Source organism: Anopheles coluzzii, chromosome 2 (genome assembly GCF_943734685.1).
Source record: "Anopheles coluzzii chromosome 2, AcolN3, whole genome shotgun sequence".
Taxonomy (NCBI): domain Eukaryota; kingdom Metazoa; phylum Arthropoda; class Insecta; order Diptera; family Culicidae; genus Anopheles; species Anopheles coluzzii.
In genome coordinates this window covers 36,351,032-36,377,178 of record NC_064670.1, presented here as the reverse complement: position 1 = coordinate 36,377,178, position 26,147 = coordinate 36,351,032, and the positions used below count along the sequence as shown (strand labels likewise).

Here is a 26,147-nt window from a genome sequence, read left to right as displayed (position 1 = left end):
CGTGCTACGGATACGGAAAGGTTGATACGGTGGATACGAAACAAGCAGCAAAGGATGAGACCGGTTGCTGGGCCTTTCGGTTTTCGGGACTGGTTTAATACGATGCGGCAGCAAGGTCAGGGTATGAAATATTTCTCAGATTAAAAACAAACAAACTGCGACGTCGGTGTGCACGCTGGGCTGGTGCTGCTGCCGGGGCGGGGGTTTGCTGTATGCGTGTGGATGCTTGTTTGTGGAATGAATTTGTTGTAGCTTCCAGCGTCTTCCATCATCGGAGAGCGGAAGTTGTTTTATTTCGGGCGAAAAAGGTAAAGTTTTCCCCAACAAAAACCAAAAAAAAGCTTATCGTTTGAGGAACGAAAATCATCGAAGTTGGTACGTGAAAGTTTCTAACCACATTCTAGTTCAAAGTGCGATCCATGGTGGTGGGGTGGTAATTTGTTGCCAAATTTGTTGTATAATAGTATTGATGTTTTCAACACTAACTTTTGGTGATTGGATTAATTCTAAATTCAAATGTTCTCATTCGTTTGAATCTATGTTTAAACGTATATTATACATTTATGAGTCTGGGAGTGGCTCAGTGGTCTAATGGATCGATGCGTCTTGTCCTAACAGCCTTGATGTGGTTCAATTCTCAACTCGATCGGTTGACTGAAATATTTATTTTGTTGCTCGGTAAAGCAATTGTGACAAGCTATTGATTTATTGCTATATCGATTGGTTTATTCAGTGATATATATTTTTTATTATTTATTTAAGTATTTATTTATTTATGTATTTATTTATTTATTTATTTATTTATATATTTATTTATTTATTTATTTATTTATTATTTTTTTCTTTAATTATTTAATTATTTATTTCATGTTGTAGTTTGACGATGTTGGCAAATCAATATACAAAAAACATTTAATATTTCACTCGATATGTGTGGTTATATTAAATTAGAAAAAAAACTATCATTTTAATGTAATTTATAGCTTCTGTGGAAAGACGCAGCTACTTGGTAACATATGTAAGTGCTAAATAATGACTTTGTGTCGTTTGTTGTCGTTATTTCAAATACAGTTCTCGCCTCAAATACATTTCGAAAGACGTTTTGATGTGTGTTTTTTATCTTCTTATTTTTGTCTCGTTCCATGAGTTCATCATAATATATCATATATCATATCTTTTTCGTGTTCTACAAAGAAAGTATATATTAAAACAAAATAGAAAGGTATCTATCCTGTTAATCAAATATCACTACTTTTGACTGAAAACGGTTTTTTTCCACGAATTTGGTTGTCAAAAGTGTGTATTTTCGATATACGGATTATCGAGCGTGCTGATTAAAAAGGTACAGATTACCGAGCGTATAATGCAATAAAAAATGTTATTATTTTAATCAATTTGCTAGCAAATATTTTCTAGTGGTTGTTATTAGATATTTGGATCATTGGAAGATTAAGTATTTTAATCAATAATATCACTAACTAGTATTGTTTATTGAAGTTAGGATATAAAAATGATAAAACAGAAACATCTTGAACATTCCGTTTCAATAACAAAATTTATTACTAAAATTAGCTTAAACTGGTAGAATATGGAATGAAATTCAATCAAAAAAAGATAATCTTTAACAAACGATTTCTGAAGCACACCAATTCAATCACAAAGCAATAAGCGATAAAACATTGTTAAACGATAGCAGCATGCTATCCGGTGATATGTTTCATAAAAATGATCCCCCAAAAACATTTCCAACTATCATTTACGGCTACCATTTCGGCTACCATTTCTCTTGCAACGATAAATCTTAACCCTTAAGTACTTGCTGCTGTGAAGTGGCTGCGTTCGGCATAAGCGGATTGGCCGCTCGGGCAATCGGGACAATGTTGAGCGACGACCCCGTCCTATACCCGAAGCACACAGCAGCAAAAAATACAAACAAAAAAATAAAAATATAACGATAGAACAAGCGCGTCAAGAGCACTTGTGCCCCGGGGAGGGAGTCGAACGAGAGGCGGCGACAAAGCAACATCCAAAGTAAGGAACACAGAGCACATCCCATAAGCAGCTCCTTCCTGTCTCGCTGGAAGGCTGTTTTGATTTCGTTCGTTTAGCCTGACTTGTTCGAGAATGGGTTCGGTTGTCGTTTTTTCCTTTCTTTATGTGCAACTGTGACTCTACTACCACTTTGACCAAAAAACAAACGTCTACTCGTTTCGGGGTGCTGTTGCTGGAATCGAAGTAAAAACAAAAACAGCGGAAGAGGGGCGGGTGTGCGAAAGTGTTATGCGTCAAGCCAGATCTCGCGGCGAGTTTCGCAGCGTCAGGTTTTGAAGGGCTGCTTAGGGCTTAGACTCGCCTTCGCCTTCTCGCCTGACCAAAGGGCTAAGAATCGTAAAGCATTGTCCAAAGTGTGCCCTTTCGGGCGAGGTGGGTGAGATGCGACGGGAAGGTGGGTGGTTGAATAAGCAAATCGTGGCGAAAGAGAGCTAGCACGATCGAACGTATGCAACCGAACGCTCTCCACAGCCTTCGCTCTACCTCTACTTGACGGCGTGTCGGGTGGATGGGGGGGTGAAAATGGAAGTAGAAAAACTGGTTCCACCAAACGTCAGCGGCATGAGCAGGGGCGGTATAACGGGCCTCTGCAACGTGGGGGCGAAAAGGGAATTCGGAAACAAACGAGCCTTTTCACATGAACGCGCGTATGTGACGGATCGAATGTCTTCTAACGCCTGCGAACGCTGGGAATGATGTCGCTCCCGGGGCTTAGCAGTTGGGGAAAGTATTAGAAAAAAAGAAGAGAAAAACGCACACACACACACACACACACACACACACACACTTTAGGTTTTACATGTTGGATGCGTTAAAATCGAGACGAAACCGCACATATAAACATCGACACCAAATTCTCCGGTCAAGTACGCAGGTGCGCGCATTCACGTAGAACCGTGCACGTGTGGATGTGAAAGTGATGCTCATTCAGCGTGAGACTCACGACATACAGGCGTCGCGGAACGATGCTACTAAACCGTGCATTTGAAAAGGAATTTAATATTGTCACTGTTTTGAAGCTGTTTTGCAAAATGTAGGGCTACAGTGGCACATCATTTTGTTTTTTGATTTAAACACCAACAGAAGCCGCAAAACCCACCCCTGCTCCAGCCCACCGAATGAATGAATCAAACCATTCATGAAGGCGTCAATTGATCAAACCGGTGCCGATTAGCAGCCGGAACGTGTTACGGGGGGTGGGGAAGGAAGGGTGGCGTTAGAGTACGCCACCACGGAATGTAAATGCTGGTGGGGCATTTTTTGTTCTACTTGGTGGGTCGATTTTGCTGCTCCAAGAAACTGCTTGCAGCATCAAAATACCCACCGTTCGGGTAGCGCGTAGCACGTTTTTTTATCTTATCACTTGACGCGACGTCGACCCTTTGCCAGTGTGTAAGCATTGACGTTTCACGCACACGCGCAAACGAGCGCGCTGCGAGAGCCCATCGAGAGCCCATACCCACACACACACGCACACACTGGTAAAAGAAACCACACCGTACGCGTTGAATTGCGATGAATCAGGCGTCGGTGTGCATTCCCTCGCACTAGGCAGGGCGCCTCACCCCGGCCATTGGGGGAAGTAAAACATAAATCCCGAGATGCATGAGCAATAAGTGCATCTCATCGGACAACTCGCACAATACACACACCACGCGCCAATTGCAATCGGCATCGTCAGCCTCCGTTTTCAGCTCCGGCGTTGCTCTCATTTCATTCCCGTGTACACAATATTTCACACGCCTGTACAAGGAGAAGTAGCCCAGGGTTTTCAGGGTTGGGTGAACAGGGGAGAAGGGTTGAAGGAAAAGCCCCATTTTCTCGAGCGAAGGGGAAAGGAGAACGTAAAAAAAGGATAGCATGCGCAGGATGCAAAGGAACTGGACCGTTTTCGTTCCGCTCGCTCACACTTCCGCACGTGTGCGCTAGCTCTCTTCGCCTCTCTCTCTCTCTCTTTCTTTCTCTCTCGCTCTTATCCTTGTTGGTTCCTGAGAGCAGAAACGCAATCGATCGGGAAGCATATTTTCCCGTTTTCATTTCATCCCTTGACACAATTTACCTGTTTCTTTCCGGTGTATGTTGGGTTGTATTTTGGGCTGTTGTTGTTACTGTACGGGACAGCCAGAACGGGCCCTTCCTTCGGTGATTTGGCCCTTTTGTGTTGCGGACGAACCGATGATTTGCTCTCTTTTTTTCGTTGGCCGTTTGTTCGAACAGCAAGCCGCTACCTGACCCTCAATCGTAGTAGGTGCTGGCTGGCGTTACGCGTTTACGCATTTGTGTACAAACCACACACTCACACGCACGCACATATACACTCATACGACGCACACCTGCACAAACGCAAATGCTTTCGCACAGGTAAATCACACATCCACTGCGTTCCCGTTTCGCGTTGCACAAATCACTTCACTGCACAGTGGAACGAAACTTACCAACTCGGGAAGCGGGGTGGTGGTGCTAAGGTGCATTTATGCTTTCGGAGATTGACCAGCCCGAAATCGATTTCCGGTCACGGCACTACAAACTCAACAGTGGCAAGCAATACAACCATACAAAAACAACGCCAATCGGTTTCGGTCAGGAAATGAACACTTGGACACACAACTCTGGGCAACGCGAACACGGCACAAGCTTGTGAGCTTTCCTACCGGTGCAGTTCGGCAGTGGGCCGGCGGGGGACGGGGCTGTATTTTGAATATGTAATTAATTTTAATTTGCACCACATTCTTCACATGGCACCTGCAACTGGCACCTCTCGGGAGGGGGCTCGACACTTCACTGCCGATTAACCGAACGGGACGGGATGGGGGTACCGTACACCCAACGGGGCACGCGAAAACTCACCCCGCGGAACAATCGATAGTAGCGCACTAACAACAACAACAACAACGACGACGACGAACGGAAAGGGGCTGTTTGCTGGAAGACGCGCGCACACACTACCAACACCAACACCACTACGACGACGACGAGCACGACTGCGTGTTGGGCACGACCGAACGCGACCGATGCGTATACTCGACTAAACCAGTTTTTCCGAGCAGTCAAACTTCTGCTGCACGGGGTAGGAAAAGCGCTTTCCGAACTGCACGAGGGCTGCTGCAGGCAAGCGCATCCGCTGGCTGGAAATGCTGGCACCAAAATATTATTATCGTGCGAGCGGGAGAGCGCGTACGGCGAGCCCACCGAGATTCAAACGGTGCCAGGCTCCGTTCATTCCGGTACAGTGGTGCGTAAAATTAGGGCATTAGGCGGGTGCGAGATGGCTAAATAAGGGTTGAAAGGCGAAACCCATGTTTGGAATGGAGCGCGTAAGGGTTGATATCAGTTTTTTTTTTCAATTTTATCACTTTCAATGGAATGATTATAATATTTGCATGTAATCAGTCAGCTTTGATTTATATGATCCTTGAATCACTGTTCTGAAATTAAATAATTAAGGATAATTATATAAAAATCTTAGTTTATTTCTCTAACATTATGCAACTATCGCATACTATCCGTACTGCACTGTACCGGCATGAACACCGGCAAGGTTGGTTCACTGGCCCTTCGAAATGAATGAAACAGTGCGTGACAGGTGCTTTTCACGTTGGTTCGTTTTCGGTCACCGACTGAAGCAACTGAAGATGGAAAAACTATTTAAATTTGGTGCAAGATAACAAATGAACAATTGTTTTTTCATTCAACTTTAGATAGGAATTACGTGAACAACGTGCATTTTTGATAAATTTATAGAATTTGGATGGTAAAAATATTTTCTAGAAATTTAACCCTTATGTCTGCAACCATCAGTGTGTAAAATGGAATCTATTTTTTTTTATTTTAAAGGTTGTAGGGGAAGGTTGGTAAAGACGGACACTACGGGTAAGATGGACACTTGACATAAATGCATGAAAAAGGTATCTTTCGAAAAAATCAACAATGGAGCATCCTAACTTAAAGTTAAACAACAAATTTGAGAACATTTTTGGCATAATATATGCAAAATTGGTTAAATCCACGAATAAAACAAATTTTCAATCGTGCGCACCCTTGTGGATCTAATTTGACTACTTTGGATCTTAAGCTCTATAACTTGTATTGTTGATATTTCCGGAAGTTTTATTTCATGAATGAGTTGTTGTGATCATTAATGAAAAAACTGGCGAAAGAACGAGAATGAAAGCAAGAAAAATATTGTTTTCTGGTGGTTTAAACATCCTTACACCAAAGCGGGAAAGACGGACACTTTGTTGTAGGGAAAGATGGACACCGAATTTATTGATTTATTTTACTTCTTATATCAATTGGTGATGAATATATTTAATCAAATACCTTAAATAAGGGTATTTGGAAGATATGAATCATCCAGCAACTAGAGAAAGCATAGAAATATGCGAGAAACGGCACTCCAGTCAAAATAGCAACTATTCGTTATGCTATTACTCGCTCGACGCTGGTGAGGCACTTCGCGAAATCCAATATCTTGTCACGACTTGGACAACTCTAAGCAATAAAAAGTTGAGGCATTGATACGACATCCTTCAGGAATAGAAATTCAGGAATAAGAAATTCTATGGGATTATAAATTTCAAATGTTGAATTTTGACATGGTGGAAAATGGCTTTAACTATTAACAAGTCCCACAAAAAATACTGTGTTCGTTGACTTTTCCTAGTAATTTCCTAAAAGGAAGTTCTAGACTGTTGTTTTGTAAGCTGGAGCAAGGTCAGCTGTTATTGCGCGATATTTCAATAATGCTTTAGATGCTGCATTCTACGATATATTACAAGCGCCTATTCCTAAATTCCTAAATTCATGGCTGAATGAACCGGCATTGTAATTGGCCTAGAATTGGTTTATGTACGTACCAGAATGAGGAAAGCAATACGATATGTTAAATTACTGTAAAATTCTTCACTTTCCAACGATTTCTACAGGTGTCCATCTTACGCTTCATGGTGTCCATCTTTCCCATATCAGGTGTCCATATCTTACCCGAACATTTCAAAACCGCACGAAAAAAAATCATATTTTTCATTCATGAAAAAACGCAAAAATCGATGGAAACTTAAAAGTTTCAACACATTTTCTGATAAAACATGAGTGTAAGATAATGTATGCACATTTTCATGGTAGTTGCGCTTATATATCCCTAGTTTTTTACCATTTCCCTTAACGTGTCCGTCTTTACCTACCTTCTCCTATTTATCGTATGGTGTAAAAGGGAATAAACCTATTAACAATATCACTTATTATGGTATACTTAAAAGAAAGCTTTGATCATGAATGTTTGTGATTCGTGGATTGTTGAAAGTTTGAAGATCTGTGACTTGAAAAGTGATTGTGCCTATTATTGGTACTATGCAATTATATGCTTAAATGTTAGTTTAAATGGTTTGATCGATCTATCGATGAACCGGTATAAATACTCGGTATCGTATTGAACAGTTATGACACAGTTGTGAAAAAAAAAAACTTGTACTTTGTATGAAACAAATGGTCTATTTTTTTGTGCTCACGTAAGAATGAATTGTAAATGATAAAAGCTTTAGCTATAATTTTGCAATTTTCTTACTTTTCATTTTATTGTAATAAGGGATATTTTTATGCTAATGCTCCCTCAAAAAAGATTAACATACTATTTCTTATCTTTTATTACTTCTTATACAGGTTGCACAATAATTTGTTTGTGAGTCACTTATTTCCCGATTGTCTTTTTTTCATGAGATCAGTATTTTTTAGGTAGAAGTATTATTTTTTTAAACCTATTTTTTTTAATTTCTGTTCACAGTTTTTTTACATAACAGGGAAACAAATATATGAGTCTTATGATTTCCATTTGATTTAAACGTATGTATTAACCTATAGATTGTGTGCTTTTGTTATTTAGCGTTTATTCCACCGCATGATTTTTTTTGAATTATTTTCACTTGTTAAGTCTTTCCTCGAATAACGCGACCGTGCGGACCGTGGACATTTGCGTAATTGGCGTTTTGAATATCACATTTTGCGTAATTTGAATATCACATTTTCAGCTACAATATGGATGAAATCTAGCTATTTTGTTCAAAAGTTAGTACTTTAAGCACTTAATTGCTTATTTCACACAATTTGTGTAAAAAATTGATTATTTCTGTCTTTTTAGCGATTTCGCAATTTTTAGCAAAAATGAAATTTATTTGCAATTTGACAATTGTTGCAGAAAATTGTGCCGATTTGACATATGAATTATCAAAAAACAAAAATCACCTTGATCAAATTCGCGTAACTAGAGTGTCGCCTAATCCTACCAACTTCAAATGACAACGCAAGCCTCTGTAAAAATGTTGTGGATCTTATCGTTTCCATTAAAAATGAATGTTTATTCTTTTCATTGCATTCATTGCATTGCAAGATGATTCACAACAAAGATTGCCCAATCAGTCTTTTAAAAGTCTTATTCACTCTCATTCTGGTACTTGCACCGTTATGTACATCAATCCATGCTCCGGATCGGTGCTGATGATGGCCTCGTTGTTGCGCGTTTTGATACGCAGCATCACAAACTCATCGTCCGCATCGATCGATTTCAGGTTGTAGCAGGCTTTATCCTTCAAACTCGCGTACAGACCGGCAGCAGTGATCGCATCCTCCGTGTTTTCGATCGTGCTACGTACCGGATGGCCATTCTCGTTCATCACGATCACTTGCTTCACCAACCGTACCTGGCGGATGCGCTCGAAACAGTGATCGATGTACATTTCGTGCAAATTTTCCGGCTCCGGTTCCGGCTCCGGTGGTGGTGGGACACTTGGTGGCTTTTCCTGCGATAAGTATGTGGTTTAGGTTTTTTTTGGGTTTCTTACGAACGAACCAGCTGTCTACGGATACAAACCATTTCGTTCCTTTGTCGTAGCTCCCGTGCGACTGAAACCGGTATCAAACGTCAACCAAACCGTAGAACCCTCACACCGTTCAAATAAAGGTTGAAAGAGTTATGGATCGATTAGAATGCGAAAGAGACACTCCCTCACTCCACACTATTCTCTAGCCGGGTAGACCAAGTAATAATAGACCAACGAACGATGTATCTAGGGGAACGCGTTATGCTAGAGTAACCCCTTGTTCTATGCGCTGTGGATCGACATGTGTCATTCACCGAGAAACATTAGAAATTAGTGTTTGTTTTTCACCTTCGATAATGGGCGCTAGCGGTTTCCCCTTCGACCCAGCGCACCTAATCTAAAACGAAGGGTTAGATGATTTGTTGTATTTTCGAGCTAGGCGACAGGAAAACGGTACAATAAAAAACCACCATCGTTTGCAGCCGAAATCGCAGTCTCCTTTCGAAGTCGTTTGCTTTATTGGTTTCGATTCGATTGGCAGGAATTAAACGCTAGTTATTTAGTTGACTGGTTTTGTTACAGCTATCGATACAGAATAATTGACATGCATTAATTAAACCGATGCACGCTATACACAGACACGCAAGCACAGTATGATATAGTATGATGACGCCGGAAAGAGTACACGAACGATCATATTCCTAATTGCTGATGGATACATTAAAAACAAACCGTACACACATGAGGCGGATGATACTCCCTTCCCGCTATCGCAGTGCAGTAATTATTGTCGTAGGTTTCGTTTTGCCTCACGGGCAGGTGATTTGGGCGTAGCTCTTAGGGCAACATCGGTGAACCGGCCGGACCTTTCGTCCCTTTGCCACTGGACGCATCGCTGTCCTGGTCGGAGTTGTATCCGGTTTCGCTAGCTTCGCACGTTTGCGCCTTCTGTACCTTCTCCTCCCACTGGCGCAGCAGCGTTACAACGTCCTCGTGGGCGAACGTTTCCGCCTCATCGATCGGTCGGTTGCCCCAGCGATCTTTCGGATCGTGCGGCACACCACAGTGCTCCAGCAGAAACCGAACACACTCGTAGTGTCCCTCCGCACTGGCCAGATGCAGTGCCGTTCGGCCATCGTAATCCGACAGCGTAATGTCCATGCCGGACAGCTTGTGACGGCGCAGCGCAGTGACGTCACCGATCGCAGCGGAAAACAGTAGATTCACCACGGACAGGCCCTTCGTTTCGTACCGGTGGCGCCGTGGGTCCTTCTTGTTCGAGCCGTGCTTAATGTTGTCGTACAGATGGAAGTTAAACACGTCCACCAGCTCCTTGCAGAACTGTACGCCCCGGCAGCTGTTGCCGAGCGGATCGAGCGGCGGAGACCACATGAACATGCCCATCACGTTCGGAATGACCAGCATCACGCCGCCGCACACGCCCGACTTAGCTGGCAGGCCCACTTTGAACGCGAACTGACCGCTAAAGTCGTACATGCCGCAGGAATGCATCAGCGACAGGACGTCGCGCACGTTCTCCGACTGCAGGACGCGCTCCTCCGTCAGCGGACAGATGCCACCGTTCGCGAGGGTAGCCGCCACGACCGAAAGCGTATCGCAGGTGGCCTCCATCGAGCAGATCTGAAAGTAAAAGTCCATGCACTCGCGCAGGTTCGCCTTCTCCGGGTAGCATTTGTGCTCGCGCATGTAAAACCCGAGCGCGTAGTTCCGATCGGCCGCCTCCCGCTCGGACAGGAACACGGCATTGTTGAACCCGAGCGGCTCGTTGCCCGCCATCCGGCTGAACCAGGTCTGCGCGTAGTCGAACTTCTCCGCCAGCGTCATCTCCGGATGGACGAGCGTCTTGAGCAGGGAGCAGGTGAGGATCGCCCCGGCATTGATCATTGGGTTGTGCGGTTTCTTTTCGTAGTCCAGCACCAGCTCGTTGAAGTTGCGGCCGCTCGGCTCCTGCCCAATGTACTGGTGGACCACCTGCGCTCCCAGCTTCTCGAGCGCGATCGCGTACGTTAGCGGCTTGCTGCAGCTTTGCAGCGTGAACGGTACCGAGGTGTCACCGATCGAGAAGCGCTGCCCATCGATCGTGCACACGCTCACGCCCCAGTAGTCGGGATTGACGCGCGACAGCTGGGGGATGTAGTTGGCCACCTTACCGTCGGCGTTGCTTTTGCACTTCCAGTAGATTTCCTCGATGTCCTTGGTGAAGCCCTGGAAGTCGGGTATGACGAATTGGTGGCGGAATGCGCGCGCGATCAGCACAATGTTCGGGGCGATAACGGCTTTGAATGTTTCCTCGTTCAGGTGCTGGGTGTGCGGTGAGCCGTGTTCGTAGTTGTTCAGCTTGTGCACACGCTTCAGATTGTCCATCAGCTCCTGGATGCGGGGATCCGTCCGCCGGATGCCGATCGTTCGCAATTCCTGCACGGACACAGAGAGAATGAGAGTGATTGAGCTGATTAGTGACATCGGCTGTTGTCGATCAGAGGGGTAAATGGTTGGTGAGCGTACCGCGAGAAACTTTCCCATGTTGACCGTGTTCGTCTCCTTGTTTTTGAACATGTTAAACAGTTGATCCTCGGAGTGCTTCTTGTCCGTATCACGTTGCCTAGTGAGAGAGGAAACAAATGGAAAAAGGTTGATTTAGCGAACGAAGGATGCCATGTTGTTGAGGTTCGTTGCTTGTCAAAAAACGAAAGACTTCAATCGGCTGTGTTCATACACTGCCAATGTTTTGAGGGTTAGAATGTTGGCAAACAAAACTGAAACGTTGGCGTTATCGATAACGGAAGAGTGAAGAGTTGCCTAGTGAAAATCACTGACAGCTACTTACACTTTCACCATGGAAAATGATTTCCTTAATATTCTACGGTAAAGTGCCGCACAAATAAAAATAACGATTAAAATACCTTTTGTGTTGTCAAAGCAAAACAAAACAAATATTTTCGCAAAGACACTCAAACACACACATTGGCCTATAAACAAGCATTCCGACACGCCCATTTAGTGACAAAGAATCGTTTTAAATGCTTGTACGTCACGAATAAGACCCCTTCCCACGTGGTCACTTCCAATCACCGTTTCCGTAATTTCGCATACCTCACAAAATTGGCCAGCAGCTTCACAAAAGCTTCCCTTTGCTGGGGAGTAACTTCATTGCTTTTCGTACGATTCAGCTGCTGGAACGTTTCCTCGCACAGATCCTGCTGTACCGCGTCATCGTCCTGCATGAGATTCTCCATCGTTTTCACTTCGTTTTTTCAGACAGTAAGGTTTGCTTTCACCAAATTTTCGCTCGATATTTTATGTCGTATCGCACAGTCACCACTATACTCCGATCACTTTCTTCGCCTTTTGAGTTGCTGCACAGTCTTCAAAACCTTCGGACCACCAACCACGACCGTGCGTGATCGTTTACTACCAAAAGATGATTCGCCGCGTTGGCCTTTTTATTGGTTCGCCACACGCCAGCGCCAACGATCATCCCCGGGGTGTTGTAGGTGTGATAAATACAAGCGAATGTCGATTGATATCCTATCAAAGCGATACATTAGCATCTCTTCTTTTTGCGGGCTTGTTACTAGCGAACGATTTTACGACGCATTGCCAGATCGAAACGGTTACATTAAACCTCTGCCCACGGGTCTCGGTTACCAACCTCGGAGGAGCAGAGAAATGGTGCGGAAAACTGCAGATCGAACCCATTGATTGGAGGGGCAGTGGGGGAAGGGATGTTTTGATCGTTCGCGACGATCAGCGACGCTGTTTGCGCTATCGGGCGGCTTGCACGGAGGGATAATACTTATCCGTATTAACTGACAAGTAGCCGCTAACAACTGGCGAATCAATATTTATGCCATTGCTTAGCGTGAGTTGGTTGGGCAGCGTGGGGACAATGCGAAGAGAATAGTTGTTAGAAAAAGGGGCATTGTGGTGTAGGTTTTGCGTAGCTGTCTTTTTTTGCTATTGTTGGCGAATCACATCGTCATGAGGAAGTTGTTGCCAAATAGATCATGTCTCTTTGGTTAAGGGTTCGTATCCGTACACCCACTGCCCACAAGACGAGCCCATGTTCTTTTGGTGTTGATTTTCGAGCCCGCTAACGTCACGCCACGCGTTTCGACGTCATTAAGTTGTACGTGACGGAAAAAGGAGTATGTGTAAATGAGTACACCACACTCACACATACCGAAGCGATTATCTATGACGGTAGTGTGAATCCGCCACCGAGTTTGTATGGGATGATAGGCCCCAATAGATTTAAATAGCAAAAAAATGAAACATAAACCACACTAGCCACCGCAATAGGGGTGCGTTCTAATCTTAGCCACTTGGGCAAACATTATGACGGCACACCCAACGTGGTCCCAGCGCACACGGTGGTGGCCCAACATACACCCCAGACGGTGTAAACATGGCGCGTCATAGCCCGGATACCACGGAACCAGTTTGAAGCTGCTGTAGGCGCGTGACTCTGACGCGAAGTGGAATTTGGTATTTACCATTAAGTTTTGTTTTTCAAATAGTAGTTTTTTTTTGTGGGTTTTGTTTTTCGAAATGAAATAGTAATATACTTACTCATCTGCCTGCGGTGGTGGTCGCTTACGGTCGACATTGTAGAAGTGAGCCTTCTGACTTTGGGAGCGTGCAGTCGTTGTCCACAATCTGTGAAATGAGCATGAGAGTCGATAAGTGAAGGACGTTAATTTGTGGCTTAGTATTGTAATGACTGTTAAACAGTTTTATTCAATTTTTAATCTTAAAAGGACTGTTTGTAATTTAATTGTAATCAAAGCCGCTCTGTCAACTCTGTTTGAATAGGAACTTAATTACATCCGATATCGCAGAATCCAGACCATCCTTCCTTAGACTACCTTACTTCCCATGATTAGAATCACTTAAAATTACTTTAATCACTTAAAATTACTAAGCCAATACAACAGACACACATCCACTGTCTGCAATTGAAGCTGTCGCAGCCCCCTAGAAACAGCTGCATGGGTAAAAAGCATCACACTTCTCCGACACCACGCGCCATCACCGTTTTGCTTGTCTTAGTTTTGAACCATTCACACCTGCTGCTAATCAACCACTTGTGTTGTTCGACCACTTTGGGAAAGAATTTCCGATACATTTTTGTTGTTTCATTGTTTACCTGCGTCTGGCGCTGAAGGATGCTGCCAAATCACGGCGAACGCGCGATGATACATCAATGCCGGAGGTTGCATGGATGCCCGGAATCGACCTATATCCCAGCACGCTCGCACCAGCCCCACACGGTAGGTGATGTGTTAAGTTTTGTAAATTCACACATACACGAGAGATGTTCATCTTTTAACCTCCGCCTAACTATGTTACTTTTGCAATGTAGAGCCGCTGCTGCACTGTTACAAGTACTGGACGTAGATACTACGGCACTGAGGCACTGGGATGGACACAGTTACGAACTTTAAACCTTTTTTTCCATTCCACCCACCAGGTTATTAACCTTTTCGTTTTCGGGGCAAGCGAGTGTTACGCGGTCGCAAGTAAGTATTGATTATTGTGATCCTGCCGAAAAAATGACACAACTCGCAAACAGCTCTCTTCTATCGGGGGAACGATGGGTTCGGTTTTTTGTTGTTGCTAATTTCACTGATTTTCCCTTGATTGACGGGTAAATGGATGGCAAAGCAGTAGTCACGGGCGCAACAAATCGATTTCTCTCACGTGTCTTCGCCACTTAATGTCGGGAATCTTTCAATCGTTAAATCCTTCACGAAAGCACTTTAGCTGGAGTCGAGCGTGTTGTCAATCAGCCGTTTGGTGAAGTAATCAGCGTTTCTGTTCCTCCCGCTGGTCGTTGATAACGAAGAGCAGAAAAGGACACGCGGTACGAGTCCTGGCTGAGTACTCGTGGAATAATTTTCTCTCAACAACGCTCGAATGCTCTCTCTCTCTCTCGCTCTCATTGGTGCGTTTCCTTCCACTCTCAGTGTCCAGCGTTCGTTACAGTCGACATACAGTCTGTGGGCGATGGCAGACCTGCGCTTCAGCACTGTTCAGATGCTCCTGTCCTTAGCGAAATCTACGATAAACTAAAGGCTGCTCGACCTGGAGCATAAGCAACGCTCTTCGTTGCATCATCTGAAGCTCTAGACATAAGGCGGAGTTGTTGTGTGGGTAGTAGCATTAAAACAGAGGGACACACGGGGTGAACTTGAAATAACACAGGTACATGGTAAAACCTTGTACAAGTGTTTGGGATGATTGTTGTTACTTGCGTTTGCTATTTGCACGTTAGGTGCGTTGATATGAGCGGATAAAGTTAGTTGGAGAGCAATGCAGAGATATAAGATGTAAACAAGCCGTACGACCCTTCGGCATCGTTATCGTACCACTGATGGTGGGTGCGCTCAGAGATGAAAATGAGCAACAACCGGAGCAGGGAATGTGCTACCGCTGGAGCGGTACCGTCCTCTCTTGACACACTAACTGACTGACTCAGAAAGGTACCAAATTGGATGAGTCACGAACTCCTCAAGCGCAAACAAATATGTTTTGTTACGTATTTTAAGTCCCATGCATAGTAACATAAGAATTGGACCATGTGGTGCAATTTGTTGTAGGTGTTGCGGTTAGTAGTACCACTGTAAAGCATGCGAACGAACGCTTATCTTCTACAAATACAGGATGCTGGCGCCTGGTAGCACATGGCAATTGTGTTTGAATTTACCACTGAAGCACGTGTTGTTTGCCACGCAATACAACTTATGGATGATTGTAGTTTCTGCATGAAAGAACAATCTTATTTGTCAATGTATTTTATATATTAATGGAAGCTTGTTGTAAATATAATTGCTATAATTAATGTTTTAAATATGAAAATAGAACATAAAAACAATTAAATATGTTATCTACCTTTTTTTTTATTATTCACCACAGATCTGTTTGAATATTCACCACCTGTAACGCCCGTAACGCTTTCTGCGACTTGAGCTGTCATCATGGTAACGCTGCGTTTGGTTGTCAAAACAAAACGAATCGCAGTCCGCCGCGACGGGGAAAATTGCTAGTTTTCTACAAAAGAAAAGTTTTTCCAGCTGTTTGTACCGATTGTTTCCATAAAAAAGCTGTTATCCGTGATAATCAAGCAAAACGGGTTGCAGGACTTGAAGCGCATACGTTGTATTTTCGTTGAATAAAAGAAGAAAATGGTAAACATAAACAGTCCCAGGTTGACGACGGTCGCACCTTTCGGATGATGTGTAAAAAGCAGCGAGCAATGTTTTACACTTACCTTTCTATCTCACCAATTCCTTTCCAGTCGCAAGAAGTGGAGGAAACCCTAAAGCGCATCCAATCGCACAAAGGCGTCGTAGGAACGATTGTGGTCAACAATGAAGGTACGTAGGATGAGCATCTAACGGTGCTCTTCCTCGATGATGTCATCTGTTGGTGTACCGCACCGTGTATGGTATGCAGGTGCCACGGTGATACCGGAACGGCATCCTTCCAAAACATGTCTTACCTACCTTCCGTTTTGTTTCCTTCCCTTTCGGCAGGTATTCCAGTGAAAAGTACCCTCGACAACACGTCCACCGTGCAGTACGCTGGGTTGATGAGCCAGCTGTCAGACAAGGCCCGGTCGGTGGTCCGTGATCTGGATCCGTCGAACGATCTCTCCTTTCTACGGGTGCGGTCCAAAAAGCACGAAATCATGGTCGCTCCCGATAAGGACTTTCTGCTGATCGTCATCCAAAACCCGACGGACTGAGGTACTCGTGCGTGCGCGCGGTGGTGATGCTGCTACAGCGAGGCAGCTGGCTCGTCTGGCGTATATTTTTCCTTCTTTTGTTCTATTTTATCGTGCGTGTTGGCAAAAACGCTTCAAATGGCTTGTCTGAGTGTATGTGCGTCCTGGTCCGGGGACGATTTAATTTAAATGTAGCAAAAGATGCATAATACAGACTCAATGAATTGATATGTAATTGTTCCATAGGAACCATTCCTTGTCTAAACTAATTTATCTGCATGTTGCTTCACAACTACGTGATAAAGTACATACAACAACACACTAGGCACAACACAAGGTATGAAGATGGTTTTCTTAACACATTTTTATTATTCATAGATCATCTATAAAAGAAAACAAAACGTAAAACAAAACGGTGAAAAAGTTGCTCGTTTTCTAAAACCTTGCTTCACATACATTCGAACGATTTGGTACGACTGTTCACACTATCTCTCGGTTTTTTAAAAGCATCGTTGACTGTACATTCCTACCGTTTCTTGCTCTATTCTTAAGATTGTAGAACATTATTTTTCTATTAGCTTTATGCCAGGTGTTTGTTTCCTGCCTTCCTCTATTGATATACGGCATTCTTTTAAGTTAATTTCCAGTTTAAAATCACATCTTAAAGTTGATTGTAGATGAAGAGTGCGAACAGTACCAGACAAATACTTTTTGTCGTATTTGTTCGTTAAATGTGTATTTTTTTGTATTGTGATAGAAAATGTAATTGAGCTTTTCAGTCATTTACTCGTATGATATATCCGGCCACTTTTCGCCACACCGAACCAGGAAAGATGTGCGTAAAAGGATATCTTCTTCTAGGCCTCCAATCCAATCCAAGTATGCGATGAACTTTTTAACAAGATTTTCGATGTGTGTTGATGAAAGTGTTCTGGGTATATGTATTACTACTCTTGACTACGCTTGCGGTTCTCCGATAGTCGTTGGTCCAACGGTTGGTCCACTTTAACACACATTCACAATTAAGTAGTTAGGTGGGTGATGTTTTTCTGATAAAATACACTCTGATCACATATTTACTGTCGTACGAATCCCAGGCCTGTATAAAGTGGTAAAGCAGCGGGATACAGGACAGTACACTATTAAGGAACGGAAGAGGGAAAATCCTTCTCATGGTTTATCTGCGTTCGTTCAGATTTATGCTACGTATCAAGCTGTACAAATGAACGATTGGTTTTTCGCTATCAAATAGTAGTAACAACCCTGCTTCCGTTTGTACCATTATTTGTTCTTTCTAGTAGATAGAGGAATTTATTACAGTGTTCAGTTGTCTTGCTCTTGCTTGCTACTGTTTCGATTATGTGTCTTCCGATGCTTAAGTACTAAAGGCGATCCTTGCAGGCAATCAGGTTAAACTTTCCACGCGCATTCTACATTTCTTTCTACCCTTTCACCGGCTGCTAGCGTAGAAACCCGCTGGGAAACTCGTTCACATCGATCTGTTCCATCATGGAGTAGTTTTCCACCTCGTACGAAAAGCGAACCTTCATGCGCAGCCCACCCGCAGCACCGCCGCTCTGGCCCGTTTGCCGTGCAATCAGCAGATCCTGCATGATCGTACCGCCCGGTGGCATTACCGTGCCGGACGGTTCACGGAGCGTCAGCACGAACGCTTTCGGTACGGCTGCCTGGAACAGGAACTTTTCGATCGTCGCCTGTGATCCGTTGGTCGTTTGAACGGTGATGCGGGCCGGGGTAGTTGTGGGTGCCTCCCGATCGTGGACCGTCGTTTGCTGCGGGTGCACGAGAAAGCGGATGTGTATGTCGTCCTTGTGGTAAACTTCGATCGCTGGTATTGTTGCCGTTGCCGGTGTGTAGTCGATTGTCTGCTGCTGTGACGGTTGCGTTTGGTTCGCTGCGGCAAGACCAAGCAGATCGAGGAAGCTGTCGGTGCCGGGTGCCATCGGACCGTTATTGTTGTAGTTGTTCATTGTGGACAGGCCGGTTTGATTAAAGCTCGTTTGTAGATAGGATTGCGGTGCGGCTGGCTGCGTAACCGGCACGACGGCGAGTGCATTGTTGCCGTTTCCATCGCTGCTAAAGCAATCGCCCAGAAGATCGAGCAAAATGTCTTGATTCTGGGATAATAATGATAAGAAATTAATTTATTATTCAATGAGGAATGACGGTATATAGAGGAAGAATCCTTACCGATGGTTCTGGAGCTGGTACCGGCTCTTCCTGTTGCTGCTGTTCCCCCTCGGACGATTCGCCGGACGCAAAGTCAGCATTGTACTCGGAGGTGGTCAGCTCCGATAGCTTCAGCTTTGGCATCTTCTCGAGCAGCGAGGTCCGCAGGTGTTTGTAGTTGGTAAATAGTTGCGAAAACTCGTTCGCCCGCTGCTGCAAATCGATGTTCATGTGCACTCGGAACGCATTGATGATGTTTTGAATTTCGCTAAAAGTTTGTGAATGTAAAAGGTGTTAATAATTAAACCCAATTTATTGTATGCCAGTGTATTCCATCTTACGGTGTACAGCCATCGATTCGTACGCTGATTTTGGCCAACGACACGAGAATGTACTGCTTGGTGGTGATTGAAAGCTGCGGTGCCCACAACAGTTGCCGATAGTGTTCAATTAATTCAAACTCTGCAATGAAAACACAAGAAGGGAAGCGGAGGCGAAAGCATTCAGTAGGTGTTCGGGACGGACACAATTTACCGATAATATCCCGTAGCAATTCCCGTTTAAGACCGACTAATCGATAGTTACATTCCAATTATTGAGTGAGTTCGTGTATTGATCCAATTTGGGGATAGTCTCTCCAAAATTATGGAGTCACAACTATCGGTATTGTGCCAGACAAACGAGCACTCGGGTGGGTGTCGTTATTATTAATGCAAATTCAAATTAGTACTAATTGGTGGAGGTGTCTCTTTGGAATCCTTTTTCGTAAATAAACGTCCTTGACCACCACCATAGGGGAAAGGTCACAAGCGAGTAACGCCCGTGAATTAATGATACGATCATCCGCCCGCGACTTACCATCGAACCCACCCGATTCTCCGTACTCCCCGATCGTCCATACAGCAACCTGCACCAGCGGCTGCCGATTCTCGAGCTGGTTCATGTTCATGATCGCTTCCCACATCTTGTCCGTGATGAAACGCTGCTCGTGCTGGGGACTGTTCGAGATGAGCTGTATGGTGGACGAGATCACATCGTCTCGGATGTTATTGCCAGCCTGCGAAAAAAAAGGGAAGGCACATTATCAGCAAAGCGTTTCCTCCCCATGCGCCACACGCGCCTGCACCACCCCTCCTTACAATGGTAAGAATCCTCAGCAGCACATCCAAATGCCAGCGGATCGAGGGCGAGTACGTCTCCGCCGCCAGCACAATCTTGCTGCTGCAGAGCGCCTTCATCTCCGCGTCCGTCGACTCGAGGTACCGCAGCAGCTCCCGCACCACCATCTCGATGTTCTGCGTGTTGATGAGCGTAAACGACAGCTCCATCGCGCACCGCTGTATCGACGGATCGCCGTCCGAAAGGCACTCGAGGATCGTAATGCGGTGGCGCTGCACCGCCGTCATGTCCTTGTGCACCGTCTTGACCAGCGTGAGTAGCCCAATGAACCGGATGTTTTTGTCGTTGTTCAGCAGAAACCGCCCCAGTATGTTAACCGCCAGCACGCGCAAACTGTTCTCCGACTCGACGTTCATGATCGTCAGCACCGTTTCGTACAGGATCGCGTTGCCAGCGTTCTTGCTCGTCTCCGTACTGGTCGCGACCTGGGCCAGCACATCGTTCATGATCTCCGACTGCGTGGCATCGCCGTGCCCGAGCACCCGCAGCAGCCGCAGTATCTTGACCTGCAGGAACGGATCGCTCACACCGCTTACCAGATGTTCGGGCGAGTAGCCGGTAACGGTGAGCGATTTCAGCATGCGCACCAGCGTCGGTATGATCGACTTGAAATACCGCAGCACCGGTCCACTCTGTTCGCACATCTCGGTAATTAGCGTGATGGTGGCGATCAGGATGCCGTGGTTCTTGTCCGCCAGAAACACCTCACACTTGGGCAGATAGTCCTCCATCAGCTCGGGGACGCGGCGCACAAACCGGAAGGCACAGAGGATCGCTTTCTTGCGCAGGAACGCGTTGGTCGACACGATCAGCCGCTCGACGTCGTTGCACAGGTCGCGGGCCATCTCGGGCGACGCGATGGCGGCCAGCGTGCACAGTGCCGTGCCGACGACGAACTGTGTGGGGCTGTTGAGATCGCTGGAGGGTGCACAAGAAGGTGGGACGAGAAGAAGAGGAAGCAAAAGGAAAGGTAAATAAAAGGCACCACAAAAGGATGCATTGACGTCATGAACCAGCAGGACTTTTCCAAAGTTTGGGCCGTCTTTAATGCTTCTCCCGAGAGTTTTTTAATTATTCCACTAAACCCGTGTCGTGGGAACTGTATGGCCAAAAGTTTTTAACAAGATAATTATCAACCCCGTCTCGTGCCACTAAGCCTGCTAAAGCTTAAATCCGGGACCGGGAGATAAATTAAGATTTTGCGATACAGTTAAATTATCATCGCTCCCGTTTTTTTCGAGCCATTTCGCGCAACAAAAAGAACAACTTTTCCACCCCGCGTACACAGTTTTAGTAGCAAAAGTTTTCCTTCCCTTATCAAACCGGCTGTTGCGCATCAAACCTACTTTTTAAGGCAGTTGGTAAGCAGCACGTGCACATCGGTGCGCTCGTCAAGCAGCAGCATCGCGCCGAGGTAGCCTATCCGCTTGTCCGTGTACTTGGCGCTGGCGGCCAGCTTCAGGCACTCCACCTGGCCAAAGTGGGCCGGATAGCCGAGCATGTGGATGTACAGCAGCTTCGCCATGTTGCGACACTTCCAGATGCAGTCCGTCTCGCGGAAGGTACTTCGGATGTAGGCACATTCTGTGTTGACCACGGCACGCTCCTCGGCCGCCGTCCGGCAGGCACGGATCTGTCGGATCAACTCTCGCAGCCGCGTTGGGGCCGGTTTTCGCACTGTGGCGAGAGAGAAAAGCAAAGAATTGAGATTCAGGAACAGATCTGGATAGGGTGAGTGACTCACGCTCCGCCCGCGGTACTTACAAATATTGGTTTCGATCGTTTCATTGATCACCTGTTTGATGTTGTTGATCGTCAAGCCGGGACTGTATCTGTAATGGAATAAAAAGAATAAAAAAACAAATTTAGTTAATAACCAAAAAAAAGGAAAGATTTATGTGACTCCCTTTTGGGAGTAATCGTCAGCAGCGTCGCTTTCTCTCTCACTCTCTCTCTCTCTCTCTCTCTGTCCCTTTTTCCACAAGGATTACTACCAAACTCCCATCGATCGTCGAAGATGGACGAATTTAATCAACTTGCCTTTTTTGGGGCAAACGAACACAACACGGGACAAAACTCATTAATGCTTAAATTATTCTTGTGCTTTTGCGGTCTGTGGCGGCTACAGTGCGGCTAGAGAGCCTCCTTTGCTGCCCGATGCTAATGGTACGTGGGTGACTTTGCCCGATATGCCGTGGGCTGGGGGTTTTATGCCATCATTAGTTTAGGGCAAAGGTGTTACGAATCTGTGTTCCTACTGCTTCCTTCAGTTCGTCCACTAGCCTCCTCTTTCTCTCTCTCTCTCTGGTCATGTGTCTTTAGTGTCGTTTATCCTATTTAGTTCCTACATCAACACACCGGGCATATCCTTTTATGTGGTTTTTTGGGTGGGAGTTCAGTAAAAATAAACAGTGCTTCGGTTGGGACAAAAGTTGGTAAGGGAGTAATTTGTAAAGATGCTTGTATTTGTAAGCTGTGTGCTTTTTACTGCTGATTACGGATGCTGGTTCTTTTGATTATACATTTTATTTTATGTATTTTGTGAAAACCCATAAAAATCACGCAAAAGTAATTTCATTGTATTTATTTCTTAATTATTTAACGTCTCATCTTAAGTTATTTTTTAAATGAAACTGACACCTTTGAAATCATGGTTTGGCTAAGTCGTATAAACTCCTGGCAGTGACAGTGTTTGTTGGTAAAATCAAAGGAGGCAATGAACAAATTTATTCGAAAAAAACCGTTAAATTTTGAATCTTAACTCATTTTTCCTTTCTGTTACGAAACATGGAAATGACACATTTAAACATATAAAACACTAAAACGCATTAATAGTATCCTTTTCGTATACTGTTTTACTTTGTAGTTTTTTCAACCGTAAGCTCAACCATCATTATTCGACCAACCCAATCGAGCATGAGGCAAGAAGATGCTCATGCCAATCCATTCGGGTCGTAAATAGGGGCGGTAGAGAAACGGCAAAGGCTCTCATTTACGCAGCTAGAGCTTCAATTTCGTAATCAGTTTACTACGTGTCAGTGGCAACGCAACGCACATAGGCCGGCGGGGGGAAAAAAAGAAACGAAACATGGACAGTAAATCCCACAAGCCGTTACTTTGTAGCCCACACCGAACGGGCTTAGGGGCTTCATCCATCCAACCAGTTCCTACGCCGCCTAAGCTAAAACAGTGAACAACATCAAAAAGTAGATGTTTAAATGTTGGTTGGATTTAAAGGGTAGGTGAAGTGAAAGAAAGCGAAAGGGACAAGCGCATGCAAATACAACTGGATCTGTAGGTCAGTATTGACTGTTCTGCTTCTCGCACACAACGCGAACGTTACCGGTGTCCAGTGGATGATGTGGGTTTTATTCGATTAAAGACAGCCCCAGCTGGTGGTAGACCACCAGAGAGAACAACACAGATAAGGTTAAGCCGGAGTGTATACGAAAACAGGCCGGTTTGGTCGTAAACCGCTGAAATGATTGTTCATAAATAATTTGTGCCGGCCAACACGCCCCCCGCCGGCGATGATAAATATGTAAAAAATTGCGTTTTTTTGTTGCTTGTGGCCACAGTGCGGCTTGGGAAATGTATGCAAGGGAGATACATACGCTTTCCCACCATTATGATTACGATTGCGCCATCAAGCAAACAGCAGATGGAACGCTGTATTAATCGTAAGTTGATGGATGATAGCGAATAAGATGGAAATATTTCATCCGGATCCGGTGCCGAATTCGTCGTGTTTTGGGTGGTTCCGAACATGAAGCGTAACACTGGTGGAAGCTTTTTGATGCCTTTTGACGCCGACTAGGCGTCTCCATCCTACTCCATCAAGAGGGACGTAAATGTATTCCCCTGCCTTAAGGATGATTTCTTTTTCAAAAATGTCATTTCCCTTCCAGCAGTAGTAGGTGAATGAATATAATTTAATAACTGTCAATAGTGACAAAGTATAATTTTTCCCTGTTTCACTGGACCTTGTTCGAGCATGTGTGAGCAAGGATCCAGAACCCCGCCATTATTTCGCCATTCATCGTAGACAGGATGGAGGGAAAAGGGAAAGGATGGAACTCGCTCCATAATCAAGTGAAGTATGCTCATCTTTCAAAGTAGAGAGAAAGCGAAAAGGGAGATAGCAAGTACAACTCAGCTTACGGACAACAGATGGTTTTCGGTACTGGGTGGTGGCCCTTTTCCTTTCCAGTTGACCGGAGACCGGGGTGACGACCCGAAACCAGTCCGTTTGATTGATGGTTGGCGTTCAAACGTGACGCTACATCGGCTCCCTACATCCGCGATAAGGCAAACCCATGGAAAATGGAAAAAGGGAATAAAAGAAGGGCAAGCGAGAAAGAAAAACAGCTGCCCTTCTTATACAAAAAAAAACGTGCCGAACAACCGATCTGTGGGCAAACAATGGAAAAAAAGTTCAAGAAACGAGCTTTGCCAGTATGCCACACTTTTAACTTTATCTTTGGATTTTCGCACATTGCCAAATGCACTAACTCTTCCACACAGACTTCGGGTGTCACTGTATCTTTTCCAGTAGTAGAGCGCTTGATAAGCTGCCCCTTGATGTAGTGCAGCATACAGAAATAGCCAACTCATGGCAACTGTTTCCGGGGGCCCTTTTCTAAAAAAGAGCGCAAAATGCAAACAAAAGTACAGCAAGCAAACCTCTCCGCCGGCTTAGGGAAGTCAGGGGGTCATCCTTTGTAAATGGTGTTGGTCGTTAGCAATGGTGCGCTGAATCGGGCACGCGAAACCAGTGGACTTGTGGCTGTTTTGTGGTCGATGTGAATAGGGGGGAAAAAATCTGCCATCGTCTGTCGGATTGAATTGTTAGCTTTGTGTAGTTTACCCTTTTTTCAAAACGCATTTTGCTCCCAAAATCCCTGCATTTTGCTCCCCCCCCCATTTTTGCGTGTCAAATATGATGCTAATGGGGAGCTAGCGTTTCCGTGCCGCGAGAAATGTGTGTCCTGTTGTATGAAGCGCTGCCGTTTGATGTACATCTGATGCTGTGAGGTCCCACGAAACACAAACCAATTCGACAAACGAGTTGTGTGAAGCATTGATTTTGTGTTGATTCATTTCAGTAAAGCTCGTGGGCTACTCGACACAATAACGACCGTTTTAGAAAATGGTCAGACAAAGCTAACCTTTGAATGCGACTTTGAATGAATTATCCACGCATTTTTTTCAGTTTTTGTTAATCTAAATTACCTTGAGATGTATTAAAATGTATGTTTATAATAAATACTTTGAGAGCCGTACTTTGCTACTCGCTGGCCAGGCTTAAAGCCTATAAATATCAGTTATTCGATGGGCCTATAAGTCGGTTTTAGAGCTTAATAAGGAGAAGAAGAGACCCTTGCATATTGAAGAGTCATGAGCAGTGTTGTACCATGGGGTAAATATCTTTTTATTCGGTATTTATTTTTTAGGTTTTTACCTACATATTTAATACATTTTATTATATCTATAACGAGCCTATGATTCAACACCTGTATTTTCCCATTGAAGATGTCGTGCTATCAGATCATAGTTTGTTAACGATTTGTTTTCAACGAAAGTTTTCGAAAGAACGACCGGATTATTCATTAAATTTTCAACATCTTCAATCATTGATCTTTAAAATTATTACGAATGACTTATTTAGAAAAAGTACGTGTTGGATTACCGAATTATGTGAATTTCTCTGAACATCGATTGTTTGTTCGGTATACAAGTCGTGCGTCTTTTGATGTTATCAAAAAAAACCAACGAACAGAACGGCACTGTTATGATGGATAGATCATTGAGCGTAGTTCAAGCTTTTATACATTATACAAGCTATTAAAATCCAATTTCCATGTACACATTCCTGTTTATAAACCGTTTCCCCGCTCAATCTCTTCCTAAATGCTGGCCACAATTACGCCGTCTCACTCATTGTGGTCAACGTTCCAAAACGCACTTTAAATTTGATGGACATTTGCAACGTGTGCATGACGGCACACATGTGTATCGTGCCGATCTACCTGCTCCAACCCAAACCATCAGCGAAAGCTTCCTTCAAAAAAATGTACGAAGAAGTCACTCACTCCTGGCGGGTTTTGCGAAACCGCTGCTCACAACCACGACCACACAGCTTGTCAGTTTTGTGCTGCGCTGTG

General features: G+C 44.6%; 5 protein-coding genes across 18 annotated transcripts in view; 1 reads left to right on the top strand and 4 right to left on the bottom strand.

Moving 5' to 3' along the window:
- The window catches only part of LOC120950296 (dystrobrevin beta), a 38,303-nt gene extending 33,070 nt beyond the window's left edge, over window positions 1-5,233 (bottom strand). For 3 of the 6 annotated variants that reach the window (XR_005751117.2, XR_005751118.2, XM_040368225.2), the window contains exon 1: window positions 4,112-5,229. The gene's annotated coding sequence lies outside the window, so the exon portion shown is untranslated. Of the gene's footprint in view, window positions 1-4,111 lie in introns of all 6 variants that reach the window. The other 3 variants (XM_040368222.2, XM_040368223.2, XM_040368224.2) reach the window with 3 other exon arrangements.
- Window positions 5,234-8,459: 3,226 nt separating this feature from the next.
- Window positions 8,460-9,104, bottom strand: LOC120961073 (uncharacterized). Its single transcript, XM_040384690.2, has 2 exons — window positions 8,915-9,104; window positions 8,460-8,843 (listed from the first exon to the last, which is right to left on the bottom strand). Exons 1-2 carry the CDS (start codon window positions 8,915-8,917, stop codon window positions 8,487-8,489), a joined length of 360 nt encoding a protein of 119 aa, XP_040240624.2. The 5' UTR covers window positions 8,918-9,104; the 3' UTR covers window positions 8,460-8,486.
- A 234-nt stretch (window positions 9,105-9,338) lies between these two features.
- On the bottom strand, window positions 9,339-15,189 carry LOC120961072 (glutaminase kidney isoform, mitochondrial). Of its 2 annotated transcripts, XM_040384688.2 has the most exons (4): window positions 14,035-15,189; window positions 13,458-13,544; window positions 11,391-11,487; window positions 9,339-11,300 (listed from the first exon to the last, which is right to left on the bottom strand). In XM_040384688.2, exons 1-4 carry the CDS (start codon window positions 14,208-14,210, stop codon window positions 9,702-9,704), a joined length of 1,959 nt encoding a protein of 652 aa, XP_040240622.2. In that variant the 5' UTR covers window positions 14,211-15,189; the 3' UTR covers window positions 9,339-9,701. The 2 variants fall into 2 exon arrangements, with proteins under 2 accessions (XP_040240622.2, XP_040240623.1); XM_040384689.2 differs by lacking the exons at window positions 13,458-13,544; window positions 14,035-15,189 and adding an exon at window positions 11,979-12,353.
- Window positions 15,190-15,879: 690 nt separating this feature from the next.
- Window positions 15,880-16,863, top strand: LOC120961074 (dynein light chain roadblock-type 2). Its single transcript, XM_040384691.2, has 3 exons — window positions 15,880-16,075; window positions 16,186-16,264; window positions 16,424-16,863. Exons 1-3 carry the CDS (start codon window positions 16,073-16,075, stop codon window positions 16,633-16,635), a joined length of 294 nt encoding a protein of 97 aa, XP_040240625.1. The 5' UTR covers window positions 15,880-16,072; the 3' UTR covers window positions 16,636-16,863.
- A 97-nt stretch (window positions 16,864-16,960) lies between these two features.
- Window positions 16,961-26,147, bottom strand: part of LOC120961071 (AP-1 complex subunit gamma-1-like) — a 33,586-nt gene continuing 24,399 nt past the window's right edge. For all 8 annotated transcript variants that reach the window (XM_040384680.2, XM_040384679.2, XM_040384684.2 and 5 more), the window contains exons 3-9: window positions 21,748-21,815; window positions 21,330-21,660; window positions 19,944-20,901; window positions 19,663-19,861; window positions 19,146-19,266; window positions 18,826-19,072; window positions 16,961-18,752 (exon numbers count right to left, since the gene is read on the bottom strand). In XM_040384680.2, the coding sequence (XP_040240614.2) occupies window positions 18,075-18,752; window positions 18,826-19,072; window positions 19,146-19,266; window positions 19,663-19,861; window positions 19,944-20,901; window positions 21,330-21,660; window positions 21,748-21,815 (2,602 nt within the window). In that variant the 3' untranslated portion in view covers window positions 16,961-18,074. The remainder of the gene's footprint in view (window positions 18,753-18,825; window positions 19,073-19,145; window positions 19,267-19,662; window positions 19,862-19,943; window positions 20,902-21,329; window positions 21,661-21,747; window positions 21,816-26,147) is intronic.

Bases quoted from the DNA above. Each gene is read 5' to 3' on its own strand.
- LOC120961072 (XM_040384688.2), bottom strand. From the start codon at position 14,210: ATGAACATCTCTCGTGTATGTGTGAATTTACAAAACTTAACACATCAC. The intron at 13,545-14,034 runs GTAAACAATGAA...CTCATTTCACAG, and splicing joins TCCTTCAGCGCCAGACGCAG to ATTGTGGACAACGACTGCAC. The intron at 11,488-13,457 runs GTAAGTATATTA...CTCTCTCACTAG, and splicing joins CCACCACCGCAGGCAGATGA to GCAACGTGATACGGACAAGA.
- LOC120961074 (XM_040384691.2), top strand. The intron at 16,265-16,423 runs GTACGTAGGATG...CCCTTTCGGCAG, and splicing joins GATTGTGGTCAACAATGAAG to GTATTCCAGTGAAAAGTACC.